This window comes from Cricetulus griseus, chromosome 2, assembly GCF_003668045.3.
Source record: "Cricetulus griseus strain 17A/GY chromosome 2, alternate assembly CriGri-PICRH-1.0, whole genome shotgun sequence".
Lineage (NCBI taxonomy): Eukaryota > Metazoa > Chordata > Mammalia > Rodentia > Cricetidae > Cricetulus > Cricetulus griseus.
The window spans coordinates 174,079,601-174,095,394 of NC_048595.1; the positions used below are offsets into that span (position 1 = coordinate 174,079,601).

Here is a 15,794-nt window from a genome sequence, read left to right on the forward strand (position 1 = left end):
CACATGGGTAGTCATAAAGAGGTGCTTACTATATACATACACACATGGGCAGAGTCATAAAGAAGTACTTACTGTATACATACACATGGACAGAGAAAGTAGAGCTTACTGTATATATACACACATGGACAAAGTCAGAAAGAAGCACTTACTGTATACATACATGAACAAGTATCATCTGTACACACACTTGAACAGTGAATCAAACAGTACCATGTACCTTATGCATACAGGGGACAAGTCAAAAAAGCGTCTACCTCCCCATGCAAAATAAAATATTGATACCAGAGAATCACAATTAGCTAGCCATTAGTAGTACAAATTTATTAAAATAAAAATTTGGAGGGTCCATCAATTATTTACTGGAGTAGCTCAAACTCCATAAAGGCAATTAGCCAAATTCCCTTGCAAACAGCCCTCACTACCGTAACAGGAATGCTGTCTTCAACCATTCTACACTCAAGTCTTAATTTTCTCATGAGTTTTTGCTAATGATTTCTGTAGCGCTCTCTCATGTAAGGTACAACTTTTTGAGACCACCAAGTCGGTAAGAGATCTGTATGACAGGCTTCGGTACATACAGGTGGGAGGGACTTTGAGTTCTAACTTCTCATACCCTGGAGTTCCTGTATATTTCCTCCCAAGAAGGATACAGCTAATTTGTTCCATTTATTTCAGAAAACACTGTACGGTTAAGGCCTTTGCTGAGTGATAACTTTACTTTGAAGTCATTAAAAACTGATTTGGGGACAAATGGAGCAGTGGCAGGCTGCTGATGGATTAGATCATTTATTAAACTTTTCAATTAAATTTTCCATCTGTTGCCAAATGTAGCTCTCACTAGAGGAAAGGTGTCCTGAAAAACACATGGAATGACTTGTGCTTCAGACTTAGCAGTTACAAAGAATAAGTATATATAGGTGCCCTGACTTCCGTGCACGAGACTGCATCAGAGGACCACTGTTAGAGGAAAAGCTGGGAAAGCCATACACTGTAGGCTGGAGCTCTGAGTGAATGCATGAAGTCCTGGGTTCAATCTCCAGTAAGAAAAGAACTAGCTAGAGAACCAGTGAAGCTTGTACTTATCATCTACATTCAGGCTAATACACCAGACTACAGAACCACAAACAGGACTGCCTTACTTTTATGACCACAAAACTCTGCAGTAACTCACCATCTAAGAGTTTCCCATGAAACACTGCCAAGCCAGCAACTCTTCCAATGAAAGTGAAATAGGACAAATGATCTTCATTACAGAGGCCTGAGTTGGGATTGATCTGAAGTGTGTAGTTGTCCCTTTGGGGAGGAAAAGAGAAAAGTCCAATCACACTTAAAAGAAAGAAATCCACAAGAAGCTGATCTTGCCTTTTCCTCCTGTCACTCCATTTTATAGTACACTTACAAACCTTTGGGACCTCATGGCAACTGATATGAGCTTGGAGGTATAACCTACCAGTCAGACGTGCCTTTCTGTAATTGACAGTTATGGGTTATTGGAGCAGGTAACATGTGGAAACTGCTGACAGTTGTCTAATTTTTATCTATGGAAGTGCCAACTTCAGGGGCCCAGGGTGATAGCTCAGTCATAAAGTACTTGCCTTGCAAACATGTGGGCTTCAGTTTGGTCCCAGAACACACATTTAAAAAAGCCAAGTGTGGGGTGACTCACACTTGTAATCCAAGGATTTAGGAAGCTGAAACAGATGGATCCCTGGGGGCTTTCTGGCTTCCTAGCTACTTGGCAAGTTCCAGGCCAGTGAGAGACTGTCTTAAAAAACAATGTGAGGATACCTGAGGCTGTCTTTTGCCTCCCCCCCACACACAATGTCAATCTCAAACGGTCAACCGGACATCCTGAGAAGATGAAAACGCTCACAGTGTACAGGGTGTGCAGATTCCCAAGGACACACAAACTCTGTAGATGGTCTCTGTGATTAAAGGCTGATTCCTCTGAGAAGCTTTGGATTTAGGAATTTTTCCCTAAAGGTCTAACTCTTGGTTGAGTGATCTCAAGAGCACTGGGAGAATAAGGTGGCTGTCTCACCAATGCAAACCCCAGGACACACCCATGGTCCCCGAAGGAGGACTAAGGAGCTTTCCACTAGGCAGTGTAGACTGATTGTTTTTTAGGCGTTACCTTGGAGATGTAGGGAGAGGTAAGGACCTTGGCTCCTACCCTGCTTTCTGCTTCAGTGGTGCTAAAGTTTTCCACAGTGGATTCTCTCATAAGCCTCACTAACAACCACCACTAACGGAGGCAATTTCTGGCTAGATCTGCTGAAGATTATCCTGAGATAGTCTTCCCAATGAGCCCTATGATACAGGTACCAGGAGGAAGATGTAGGAGAAGGCACATCAATTGCAGTCCACACTAGAACAATGCTAAATAAACATCTCTTTTGCCAAGGTCAATTAATCCACCAGGAGTTCAGGATGGGCCTCAAGCTCTTGGGCAGTCTCAGCCCAGAGAAAACACCAGCCAAATGTTTGCTGAGAGCATCCCAGTCTGCCTCAGTTCCCTTGCCAGGCAGTGATGAAATCCTAATGTAAGGTATAGCCTAGTTCTTCTATTATGGAACCAGGGTAACGTCCTTTGTCACCCAGGCATGGATCTTCAAAATCTTCATAACTAAGTAGCGTGACTTCAGAAACAATCCTTGTTTATGGGGCTCTCTGAAGTCTGACACTAATAAACCCTTCCTTAAATTAGAATGGCATCACAAATTAAAAAAAAATGCCCTCCTCCCTTTGTAATTACCAAACACATTTTCAATTTTGGTTCTGTGAGCCAAACTGACAGAAGAGTCATTGTCAGGTGTTCATGGTGTACGGTATCTCACCATGTTGGATCGGAACTTGATTTTAGACTCGTAAGGGTGGTACGGTGGGGCCTTACTTGTCTTTTAATTGTGGCTTACATCGACTAAGAAGAAAGCCACATGAACAGCAGGGGAGGGGCACACACTGCAAATGTCTCCCATGTACTTACGTGGCAGAGTACTCAAAGAGGCCATAGTAGGGGTTGAACATTTCTTTGGACAGTAAGAAGAACCATTCCCTGGCCACGCCCCCATAGTCCAAGCCTTTCTCTGATTCAAACTCAATCCATAGTCTAGCCTTTAGGACATCGGGTCTTTTCACAGACATGATCCTCCGATAGGACTCTTCAAATATGTTGTTTCTGTGGAGTTTCATTTCAAACCTGTTTGGAATATCAGCCTAGATGAAAAGGAAAAGAGAGGCTCATGATCATACGGTGTGAATACACACACCCTCCCTACTTTACTGGAAAATAACAAAGAAGGGTAGCAACCATGACAGCTTCCAGATATATGTGAGTGACAACGGAAAGGCTCTCCTTTACGGGTTTGTCCTCAAACAGATGGAGAAGCTCACTGTGTCAAGATGGGACACACAGAAGCATCCATCCACAGCTGCTCAGGCTGAGCCAGCCACACATCTTCAGATCAACATCTGCTGAGCCCAGAAACTCATCCTTACCACCATGTAGACACAGACACTTCCCCCATAGGCATCTCCATATATTGATTCAGTCAAAAGAAAGACTTAAACCCAGGTAATTAAACCCTTAAGTAATTAATAACCCCCAGGCAAGCTGGAACCAGTCTTATCTGTGGTAGGGACTGTAGCTGGTAGATGCAATCTATAATGCCTGCAAGTTCACTGTGCTGTCATGGGTAAGCGGGACCTGAGTTCGGAAGAAGCATCCTCAAACCTAACGCTGAATGAATGAATGATACCCAGTTCTTAAGTGAGGTATGCAAATAGCCTTCTGGACATACCAGGTGCAGGCCATTCTTGCCCTAGGTGGGTGACAGCCATGGGGCTCCTCGTCACCGGAGGACACATGGATGACTCACAAAGAAACACTATTGTATACCCCACTGTGTGCTTGAAGAGTAAAGAGTATACAGTTATGAATGAAGAACATGAATCACAACCTTGGGACAGAGGATCAATTTTCTGAGTGAGAGCACAAGCTGCCAGTACCTCTTTGCCACAGGACAAAGCTGAGAACTAGACATTAACTGGAGGGAGCAGAGAGGGGGAGGCAGCTTCAAGCAAAGGCAGAGTTATGGTGGGTCTCAGTTATGGTGGGTCTCATGCTTTCCTTGCCCATAGGCATCAATTTTCTGAGCTAACCGAGGGCAAAACTAAGGTCCATACCAGAAACGTAATGGACACAGAAGACAGAAAATTGGTGGAGAAAAGACATGCCAATAGCAAACACCGTACCAACTCAGTGCTGGCTGTAAAAACCTCCCAGGGTCTCTTGGTTGTAAACTGTTAGTGAGAATTGTAAGAAAAAAAAAAAAAGGATTCACACTTGGCACATCACTTATTATATGTTGTAAACTTCATGTTAAAATACCCATGTTATAGAGATAAGATTGCACTTCTGACTATAAAGAGATGTAACTGGATGTGGTTTTCCCAGATTTCTTATCTCTGGTCTCAACTTATTTTCTATTCCACAAGAATCATATGCTTTTTATGTCTCACACAAGCAACTGCCCTTCAGGTGATGGGATACATGACACTGTGTTAGTCTTCACTTACGATTTCTGTTAAAAAGAAAATTCAGACTGAAGATCTGGGTGGACCAAAGGGCAGTAAGAAGAGGAAGTATACACAGACAAGTCACAAATGGGCTATTTTCAATGTGGTAATTTCCGGTGTTAGGAACAGAGTAAGACACAGAGCTTTTCCAAGAGTTGATTACTCACAGGTTTCTTTAATTTCTTCCTAAAGTAGTCATATTTCTGCTTAAATTCTCTGGAGTAAGGAACAGCCTGCAAGAGAGATTCATATACACAGATAATGTAAACAGATAGATGCCTGAAATCTTATGTATATTGAGCCAAGGCTGGCAGAGTTTCATGAGTTGCAAACCTTGAACACTTATTTTCTACAAAAAAAATCTGTATAATGTCTACACAGGGAAACGGGAAAGTCCTAGAAATGATGGGGGCTAATCAGCACAACTAACTAGCCAAGGAACCTCAGGGTCACACTGCACAAACTAGTATGCGTTCTTTATGAATTCTGCTAGAGTATGAGTCAGGGTAACACACAGAGACACATAGATATGGAGCATCTTTTATAATCATATCACTTGTTTTTCCTGGAGTTAAGTGTTATCGGCTATGGCATTTTAACATACAACCCCAAGTGATACACAGTGGTCATTTAAAGTCTTTGTGGGAAGCCATGCATGGCACTCATGTTAGCAATTCATTACTAACAGGAGGAGAGGTGGGATGATGTTGAGTTCAAGACCATCTTGGTCTTATATGTCAAGATGCTGCCTCAAACATCAAGTGATGGGGGCGTAACTCAGTGACAAAGAGTGTGCTTAGGAAGTGCAAGGCCCTGGCTCCATCTTTACTACTATAAAACCTATACAAAAAGCTTTAGAGAAATACCATAAACAGAAAGGGCAGCAGGCTGATATCTGGGCCAAGGAGTGGAAATTTTGAGTAAATGAATTTTGGAAAGGACTTAGATTGAGGAGTCACAGGGTTTGCCTTTGTCCTTTGCCTTCGGTTTTAAGGCATATAACACCCCCCCCCCAAAAAAAAAACCAATGAAGACATCCTGTTCATATACGATGCTTAAGGAGGTTCTAAAGACAATTCACATGGTTTATGGTCTGTCTTTCTATCTGCAGGCTTGTCTCCATGTGTGTTTCCACTGAGCCTTAGAGCTGACCACACTTCCCATGAATTTCAGGCAGAGTTGTATTCTGACACTTGCTTGTCCCTAGAGAGTCTCCAGCACAGAACAAAGACAAAGGGTTCTGATAGACAGTAAGATGACATCATGGTTTTCATTCTATTAGCATTATATTCCATCACAAATAGCATTTTCTTCACATCTCTTATGTGCTGACCTCTCTGGTGGCTTGCTTGCTCACCTATCAGCAAGTATTTGTGACCTCTCTGCCTGGCTCTTTTAAGTGAAAAAAAAAAATGACTGAACACAAAACAAAGTCCTTCCCTAGTTCCCTCTTGGAGGTGCTGATGGAGGGCCACGGGTAGTATGAGGAATTAACAAGGCTCTCGTTAAAAGGAGATTTTCTTGGGACAAATTTGTTTGAGCTTACGATGTCAAGTAATTATTTTTCTTCTTCTTTTTTATTTTTATTTTTATTTTGGTTTTTTGAGACAGGGTTTCTCTGTGTAGCTTTGGAGCCTATCCTGGAACTCACAGATATCCGCCTGCCTCTGCCTCTGCCTCCCGAGTGCTGGGATTAAAGGCGTGTGCCACCAACGCCCAGCTTCTTCTTTTTTAAAAGACAGAATATTGCTAAGTGGATCACCCTGTCTTTGAACTCTTGCTTCTCAGCCTCCCAAGAGTGAGATTACAGGTGTGTGCCACCTACATGTGGTTAAATAGTTTTCAATAATTAGTTAGTACTATTTGAGTAGAGGTGGGTGATAGGCAAAAGATGGAAAACTTTGAAAAGAGCAGAACTTGGCAAGCCTGTCTCTAGAGAAAGCAAGGTCTTCAGTTTACCTTGTTTCCAGCAACAAGGGGTGGAAATACACTAAGTGACCAATTATGACTATGACTATGTATGTCAAAAAGAAGCCACCATAGTGAGGAAGTGTTCCAAAAGGTACATGAAGGAAAAGGTGGTCAGCTTTTTTCTAAAAGGGCTGTTTCCATAGAAAACAGTACAGGGTAGTTGAATAAGCCCATTTAGTTCAATAAATGGACGGTGAAAGGGAAGTTACTGGTTAACACACATCTGTATTGCCAGACATTTAAGTTTTCAAATGAAATGAGCTTTATAATTTAAGAATAATTTAAAACATATCAGATTAATGCCACGAAGTGTTTTCTCTACAGTTGTTAATATCAGCATGTTGGTTCCATTTGCTCTTGAATTCTCTGGATATTCTTCGACAGTTTCACAAATGAGTATAATGAACTTTCGTTATTTTCATGCTCCTTCCCTCCCCAACTCTTAGTCCCGCTAAAACGCTTCTTTCTAAGACACTTCTTTCCTACTTTGGTGAGTTTTCTTGTTTACGACTCACTGAGTTTAACTGGGACTTTTTGCATGTGCAAGGGAGAAAATTATTTCCTAGAATGAGGACAATGTATTGGTGGCCACTGAGGAAATCATACCACCTCCCACCCCCCCCAGCAACCATTAACTGCCAATAGTTCCTGGGGGGGGTGGAAGGTGGAGGAAGAGCCTCATGAGTACCTACCTCCCCTGTCAATGAAGAAATATTGATGGGCCAAAACTTGTGCAGGAGTGCTCTTGAATTATTTTAAAAGGACCCCAAATTTCCAATCTCCTGTTGGAATTCCTGTACAGTGAATTTCCTGTACCTATCCCCCCAATTTATCTTCCAGGACCAGTAGGTCACTGGCAAACACCATCATGTACTCGCTGCTGATGAGTGTGTCTCTAGCAAGCAAAGACTTAGGACTTTCCATTTTCCCATGAGTATAGGGTGCTGCGAAATTTCAGAGAATCATTGCCCTAAATTGGAGGAGCATTATCTAGCCAGCATGTACGAGTGGCACTGGGACAGTCAGTGAGTCAGCAGAGTTGAAGATGCATGACTCACAGCTTTGCAACTCTTCTCAACAGGTTTTTAAAGGTGGAACAGACTCAAGTTAATGAGCATGCATTTATTATCCTTGTCCTAAAACAAATGACAACATCCTAGAAATGCCGGGCTTGGTTTTGCAGCCTATAAAAAGGAGTAACTCTGTGATGATATCTTTTGTGCACAAATAAAGCCTGTCTGGGGGGTCAGAGAATGGAGCTTGCTACTAGCTAATCATAGAGGTCTGGAGGTCTGTACAGACAGACAGGATGTGATGTAGCTGGGTAGAAACAGGATATAAGCAGGGACAAACAGGAAATCTCTTTGCTGAGTCTTAGATGTACTGTGGCTTTCTCTTTCTCTCTGATCTGCAGACAGGCTTTATTTGTGCAAGAAAGATATCACCACATGCCTCTCTCTCTCTTTTGAGTCAGAGTTTCTCTGTGTAACCCTGGCTGTCCTGGAACTCATCCAGGAGACTAGGCTGGCCTTGAACTCTTGAGATCTGCCTGAGTCTGCCTTCCCAGTGCTGTGATTAAAGGTGTGCACCACCACTGCCTGGCTGACTGCCTTTCTCTTAAGGAGCCCATTACCCACACTTGGATACAAGGTAGCTCTTTCTTTTTTTTTCTGAGTGCCTCTCTTCCTCCTAATTCTCATGCTTAAGGCTATATTAAAATATCTTCAACCAAACTCTGCTTTGCTGTTTTTTTTTTTTTTAAGGAGAAAATCCCAATTATGCATTGAACCATTCTTTTAGAGAGAAAGAGTTTCAGTCTGCTATTATTATCACACCATTTTCTGTTCCTTTGTAATCCCAGTCTAAAGTGAAGGCCCACACAGCTGGACTCCATCTGGAGAACTCACTGAAGAGACAGGATAATCTTAAAACTACAAAATTCCACTAGTCTCTTGACATCACAGTAATAAGCAATACACAAGAAGGGTGTGTTATAAGCAGCCATATGAAGGGGAGGGATTTGAGAATACTGACCGGACCAGTGATGGCTGGGTTCTGTAGTCTTGGATCTTCCCACTGAGTGATTTTGCTATCTGAAAACATTAAAAACACAGTGCATTAGCTCTAATTCCTCTTGTATACAGAATGTTTCAGAAAGAATCTCCTCCAAAGTCCATCCAGCCCCTCAGGCTTGACCCCAGGGAGAATTTAGTATTTTGGGTTAGAAGGTAACTCTGCTGTACATGGCAAACATATATATGATTAGTTAAAAATGCACAACAAAGTAAAACCATTTCTTTGCAGTTTTTGGCGAGCAATCTGGTAAATCTGCAATTATAAACCCCTTTACTCACAAGGATTTATAACTTGATTTCTAAATGGCATAAGAAGTTTTAGTTCCCTCAGAGTTTAACACACATACACATATTTCCCCCCTCATTTCAAATACTTTTTAAAATTTGCTCATGATGTTGAAAAAAAAACTGCTTTCTAGTAGGGATTCTACATTGAATATATAATCCACCCTGTGCACCTCTCATGGGCGCACATAACTGAAGCAGTGAGGTGGTCTCACACACACACACACACACACACACACACACACACACACACACACACACAAATTAGACACAGCTGACAAGATTCCAGAGAACAGGTTCCCTTGCAACCTGACTGGGCAGAGGCAGTTTCCTTTCTTCCAAGACAGTGGGTGAACAAAACTGCTTTTCACCAGCTACAGCTTCGCTTGCCCAGGTGGTGGCACTTGCCCAGCTGGTGACAAAGAACAGCTGCCTCGGTTGTGTGGGGTTTCACCTGTGCATGATTAAAAGGCTTCAGAGAGGCCTGTGTGTACGGCACCAGGTGAAGGTCTGGGGAACTCAATAAAAACAGAGGGGATTATTTCTCTGAAAACTCACCCTGCTCATTCTTAGCCTGCTAGTGAGCTGATGGTAACTCATGGACTCCAGTTTAACAGGCACCTCAGCTAATTTTTAAACCCTGATGCCCTGATATTGTTACCTTCATGAAAGCAGAGGTATTGTTAACAAAAATGATCCAGATTAAAATTAAAGTAGATGTTAACATATGTATGCAAATGTCATGATGAAACCCATTATCTATCTGTGTACTGATAAAAGTGGTCCACTTTAAAAAACAAAACAAAACAAAAAAAGTCCCAAGACTATACATCTACAGTACTTATTCACTTATTTATTTTGGCTTGGTAGAAAAGTTGATGAATGAAAAGCCCAACTGCTTCAGGGAACACGGATGATTCAGGTGATATTTTGTGTTGTCTAATTTCTAAAATAGGAAAGACTTTGGAAAGTAAAAGCTGCCAATGAGATGGAAAATCCAATCCAATCAAATAGAGGTCACAGAATACAGCGGGTTATAGCTGGATACAGCTGGATAGTACGGTGCTTTTACATAGCAGCGTGGGTAATATCTGTGCTGACTGGATGTTTGTCATCAAAACAGAAGATAAACCAACCACTCCCAACACACGAGGACTTCCAAATCTTCTGACCAGACTACCTACACCTGCACGGGGTTCCCTTAGATTCCTGAGCAGGTGGTTACCAATACCATGGAACACCCCATGTAACCCAACACTCCAGTCAGCAGCCTGAGGATTAATCCGGAAGGCTGATTTGACTGAAATGAGATTAGTGAAACCAACCTCTGGGCATGTCTGTGAGGGCTTTTCCAGAGAGTGGGGGGCAGAGCTGCCTGAATGTGGGGAGCACTATCCTGCAAGATGGGTGCTAGGGAGGATTAAAAGGGGAGAAATGAGAATGCCATCAGTCCATCTGTCATTCTCTCCCTGTCTGCCATGATGAATAGCCTCTGTCATATTTTTCTACCACCATGATGGCACAGAATCAACAGAGCAAAGGACTACCCAGACCTCTGGAACTGTGAGCTCAAATAAATTCTTCCTTCTCCAAACTGCCTGTGCCAGGTATCTGTCACAGCCTCAAAAGCCTGACCAACAAAAGCTGTGTCATAATCCATTGATTATAAAATCTGCAATCTGCCCATGTCCTTGCCTGTCCTTGGTGATCATCAAACTGTCATCACGTCTCTTCTTGCATCTGCTTCCTGGACTATTCTATGCCCTAGACTTCCAGTGCCATGGCCTAATTATTCAAGATTTCCTCCACAGGTCTACCCAAAGTTTACTCTCAAGAATATATCTGACCACTAGACTCCGGGAAAGACCGTCGAAGCTCCCATTGTTTGCAGAGTGAATCTGAGTCCTCACACCAGTCAGATACTTGGGTGCCATGCCAGCCTCCTTCACATGCTAACCAGGTAGAATAGGATTGCATTCTCTTAAGCCACGGTTCTCAACCTTCCTAATGCTGCAACCCTTTAATACAGTTCCTCACACTGTGGTGACTCCCAAGCATAACATTTTTTTTTGTTGCTACTTCATAACTATAATTTCGCTACTGTTATGAATGAATCACAATGTAAGTGCCTGATATGTAGGATATCTGATATGTGACCCCTGTGGGGGTTATGACCCACAGGTTGAGAACCACTGCTCTTGGGGATGGTATAATATGATCAATTACAGTCTATATGCATACAAACAATCCATGACCAAAACTTTAGGGTTTTGAGAGACAGGGCCCATGGGGCAGTCCCCATTCCCAGTGTGGGAGCTGCTAGACATATCTGGTTTATTCTAAAATTGATTTCTACTGTAAGAGAACACACCTCACAAAGCTATCTTCAGCCACCATGAAGCTTGAACACCCAGATAACAGGTTCGTCTTCCAACATAATATGTAAGACACCTACTGGTACTGTCTACTGGACATGGCCCTTGAGATCAGGGGTCATATGGTATCCAATCCCACAATTCCTCTTCACTCCCGAGTGTGACCCACCATTGAACAGCTTCACTGGGTACTCCCCCAAACAGCTTTAATCATCTGCTGGATAAGATTTAGGAGACTTCAGGATGAAGTCTCTCTTTCCACATAGTTACCTAGCAAAATCCACCATTAACTTTGTAATGACTTAATGAAGCCAATAGTGAAAAACGATGTCCTTTACAAATGGTGTGAGTGCTTAGAGCCACACACACCTTCCTGGGGCTACAGGATGAATTGGCAGTGAAGTGCTTACTTCCAATAGGTGAATGAGTGGTGGACAGTTAGCCAGTGTTTTCAAAAAAGAACTTCTGAATCAAAACATTCCTTTTACCTTTGAGACATGCAATGCAAACAAAATGCCAAGAAGGAAGCAAAGGATGAGAAACTCAGCCCCTGTTGCTACTGCTTGTAGGTTTAGTAATTGTAGCAAGAATATCTCTTTTAACTTTTGTATTTGAGATACAACTGCCAATGACTCAGCTTCTAGACACATCAGGTCTGTGAGAAAAACATTTACCCCTAGAGATTTCATTCTAGATATTCCCCTGACATTTTACACAGAAGGAGCTCATCAATAAATATCCACCAAGGGAATCAAGATGTCCAAACTTGATCACTTGTGCTTCTTCATCTGCCTCAAGTCAACAAACAAAGTTAATGTAGTAAATACCCATGATGCCTGGAGTGGAGCCTCATTCCAGACCTGTGGACATGATGAGGACAAAGGGAGAGGGTGGATTTTGCCAACTAACTGTTTGGAAAGAGAGACTCACCCTAAAGGTAACAAATGTAAGGAAATTCCTAAATCTTATGCATCAGGTGATTAAAGCTGTCCTAGGGCTACCCAACTGACCTGAGGAAGCCTTTGAAAAAGACAGGGATTTCGTACTTGATTCGATTTTGAAGGAGAGGCAGAAGAATGGTTTCATTGCCAAGTATCCCTTTATGGTTGTCCACAGGGCAAAGGTTGGCAAATTTCGGAGAACTGTTTCTAGTGGCACTAAGAGTGTAATCTATGCCCAGTTTTAGAAAATTCCCGGAATTTAAAATAAATATTATTCTGGGGGAAAGTAATGCATGCACACACATTAAAAGTGTTTGTTGACAACCGTATGCTCACAGTATGATGTTGGAAAGTGCATAATTCAGTATTTTTTTTCTGATCAAAGACAAAAACCAAAGTTTCTATATCTTGAAATAATCTGATTTAAGTCCAAGGGTGGCCCAGCCCCCTAATTCTGAGTTTTGGCTGGGCCTTTTCACTGACTTCAAACCCACTAACCCTCATATCTGAAAGCAAGTACTTGGAGTACACTAGGTCCCCCAGTGACCTCAGAGGAACTTACCCCCCCCCCCCAAAGATGGCCACCAGCCTGTATATGACCATTGCCTGGGGATAGTCAACAAAAGGCTGACTAACATACTTTGATTATCAAAACCTGAGACCTGGTGCTTGCTTCCTGCTTACAAACTAAATGAAACAGAACAAAATACTACTGACTTCACACAGATTTGAGCTTTGTTTGAAGCCTTCTTTTATCATTTTTTTTTCTCCCTTTCTTTCTTTAGGAGTTTTAGGGCTATAAGAATATAATCCCCAAAAGAACAAACTATCTCAAAAAGGAAACCCCATCGCTCCAGCCCTCCAAAACCAATTCCCCGGCTAAAAGCAAACATTCATTAGTTTAACTTTTAGATGAAATGAGAAACCACACATATATTCATAGGTGCTAAAGCAAATATCTTCAGCAAATATGCTACAGTTTCAGGAAAACAGCTACATATATCATTAGTGTGCTGGGTGTAAGGAAACATGCTATGATAGAAAATAAGGTCAGAATGGGCATCTCCCAAGGCGGTGTTTTGAAAGCATACACAGCTGAAAACACTGCTCACGTGGATTTGTTTAAAACTAAATCATTACTTCTAATCTTATTTTCTATTTCCAGAGTGTATTTATTAAAAGCGCAAATATCAAGGGACTGTCAACATTTTTTTAATTAAAAAAAAAGTTAATAGGTCACAAGATCAGGTTGGGTGAAAGCTCAATGGGCTACTTGGAAGCAAACTCAGAGGGAAGGCACAGTACCGTATGAGGGCACTGATTCTCTGGTATCACTCTCTCCACATAACACCTGGCTGCCTGGACAGGGAGTAAAACGACAAAGCTTCACCATCATGTTTGTGCTACCCTCCCTGCTTTAGTATCTTGTCACATCTGTGAGCACAGCGGGGTCTACTTACTATGGTCAATGTAAAAAGTTCGGCCATCCAAGTGGATCCTTTCTTCCCAACCAGGCTAGCATCCAGGAAAAGGAGGGGGAGAGAACAGAGACATCGGTTAGTGGTTCCCAACCCTAAGGTGACACTAAAGACTCCAGGACCCTTCTTTACTCTTCTTTGCTAGGGACATCTAGAATATGTCAAATGATGCTAACTTGGGAGCACAGGTAACAAGTTACACCAAATCAAGTGTCTTGCAAGCTTTCAGCATATGATCAGCCAGAAATAGTGCTATGTGGGAACCCCAGTCAACTGTTCAAGAATTCAGTGTGGGGGCTGGAGAGACGGCTCAGACATTACAAGCACTTGATGCTTTGCAGAGGATTTGATTTTGTTTCCCAGCAGCCTCAAAACCATCCATGATTCTAGTTCCAGTGAAGCTGATGCTTTCTTCTGACTTTTTTGGGCACCAGACATACATACAGTGTATATACACACATTCAGTCAAAACAGTAAGACACATAAAAAATAAATAAAATCTAAGATATATTTTAAAAAGAGACCAGCATGGAGAGTTCATTTAGTTAAAACACCTACTGTGTACTTCAGGGAAGGAGGAGGAGGGCTCATATAAACATGCAGCACACAGTGGCTTTATTCTTTATTAAGTGGCTGAGTCACCCAGTACTGAGAACTCTCACCATTTAAATGGAAGAACTAAAAGCTTTGGGCAACTGACCAGCTTTCCCTCCCTGCCTCTGCTTCTGTATCTGGGTATACATATAGGAAGGTGCATGCACACAAGTGTGGGAACGGGTCTGTGTGGGGGTCTGAAGTTGATGTCTGCGGCCTTCCCTGATGGCCCTCTACCCTAACAAGGAAGGGTGTCTGGGAAAGCCTGGAGGTTTCCTTTTGGCTGGTCGGCTAGCCAGATTGTTCTGGGGATTGAGTTTCTGCCTCCTCACATGCCAGGCTTACAGGAAGGATGCCATGCCCACCTGTGGGGCTTTGATGTGGGCTCTGGGGATCTCAACTCCAGTCCTCACCCTGTCATAAGCAAGTGCTTTACCCGCTGAGTCACAGCCTCAACATTTGGGTACTTTTTAAGATAAGGTCAGCATGCCTTACCTGACTCAGAAACAGAAAAGGTTCAGACCACAAACTTTCTTTTCTGGGGTGGTGGTGGTTTCGTGTGTGTGTGTGTGTGTGTGTGTGTGTGTGTGTGTGTGTGTGTGTGTGTGTGTGTGTGTATTATATGTGCACATGTGTTTGCAGGTGTGTGTGCCCATGTATGTGGAAGTCTGAGGAAGACACTGGGTGTCCTGTTCATACTCCGCCTTATTCATTTGAGAAGGATTTTTCTGAGCCTGGGGCTAGCCTAGTAGCTGGCAAGCCCCAGTGAGCCTCCAGTCTGCTCTCTATAGTACCAGGGGCTACAGGTGTGCATATGGCCAAGTCTAGCTTTTCAAGCAAACAAACAAAACAATAAAAAACCAAAAACAAAAAACCCACCAACCCCCAAAACAAAAACCAAACTACAAAACAACTAGAACTCCCAATCAAAGCCAAACCCAACCAACCCTGTCTCTGCACCTTCAGCATTTTTTAAGAAGGTTGCACTGTGGGAAAAAGGCAAACTGTAAAAGTTTCATCCCAAACTCAGTACAGACCAAATTATATCATGCTCCCAAACTCAAAAAAAGGCACCACCCCAGGTTTATAAAGAATACAAAACAAAGGGGGGTAAAAAAAAAACACTTAAAAAAATCTACAGGTTAAATGACTTAGAGAAACTTCCTATGGTTATTTGTGCTTTCCACAGTATTTTCATGGGTTTTGTTCCTATGACTTAACAGTATGGCTGGAGCCAGTAGTTGCTAAGTTACAAACGAAATGCATGCTGCCTAAATTGGTACCTGCAGTGTACACCTCTTGCACATGTCCTAGATCAAAAACTAACTTCCACTAAGGGCTAGTAATTAAAAGCCTTCTTTTACAAGTCCTGGTATTGCATACACTATAATGTGCCTTTCAAACCACCCTAATATCTAGCCTTTCTAAGGAATACCAACCAATGGACCCAGAGAACCCGGACCCACAGGCCTCTCCATGAATACTGAGAAGGTA

General features: G+C 42.4%; 1 protein-coding gene across 2 annotated transcripts in view; it reads right to left on the reverse strand.

Annotated features, from left to right (window-relative positions):
* The window catches only part of Nedd4l (NEDD4 like E3 ubiquitin protein ligase), a 324,233-nt gene that overhangs the window by 15,834 nt on the left and 292,605 nt on the right, over positions 1–15,794 (reverse strand). For both annotated transcript variants that reach the window (XM_027402751.2, XM_035440119.1), the window contains 5 exons: positions 13,689–13,743; positions 8,587–8,645; positions 4,749–4,814; positions 2,990–3,219; positions 1,175–1,296 (listed from right to left, as the gene is read on the reverse strand). In XM_027402751.2, the coding sequence (XP_027258552.1) occupies positions 1,175–1,296; positions 2,990–3,219; positions 4,749–4,814; positions 8,587–8,645; positions 13,689–13,743 (532 nt within the window). The remainder of the gene's footprint in view (positions 1–1,174; positions 1,297–2,989; positions 3,220–4,748; positions 4,815–8,586; positions 8,646–13,688; positions 13,744–15,794) is intronic.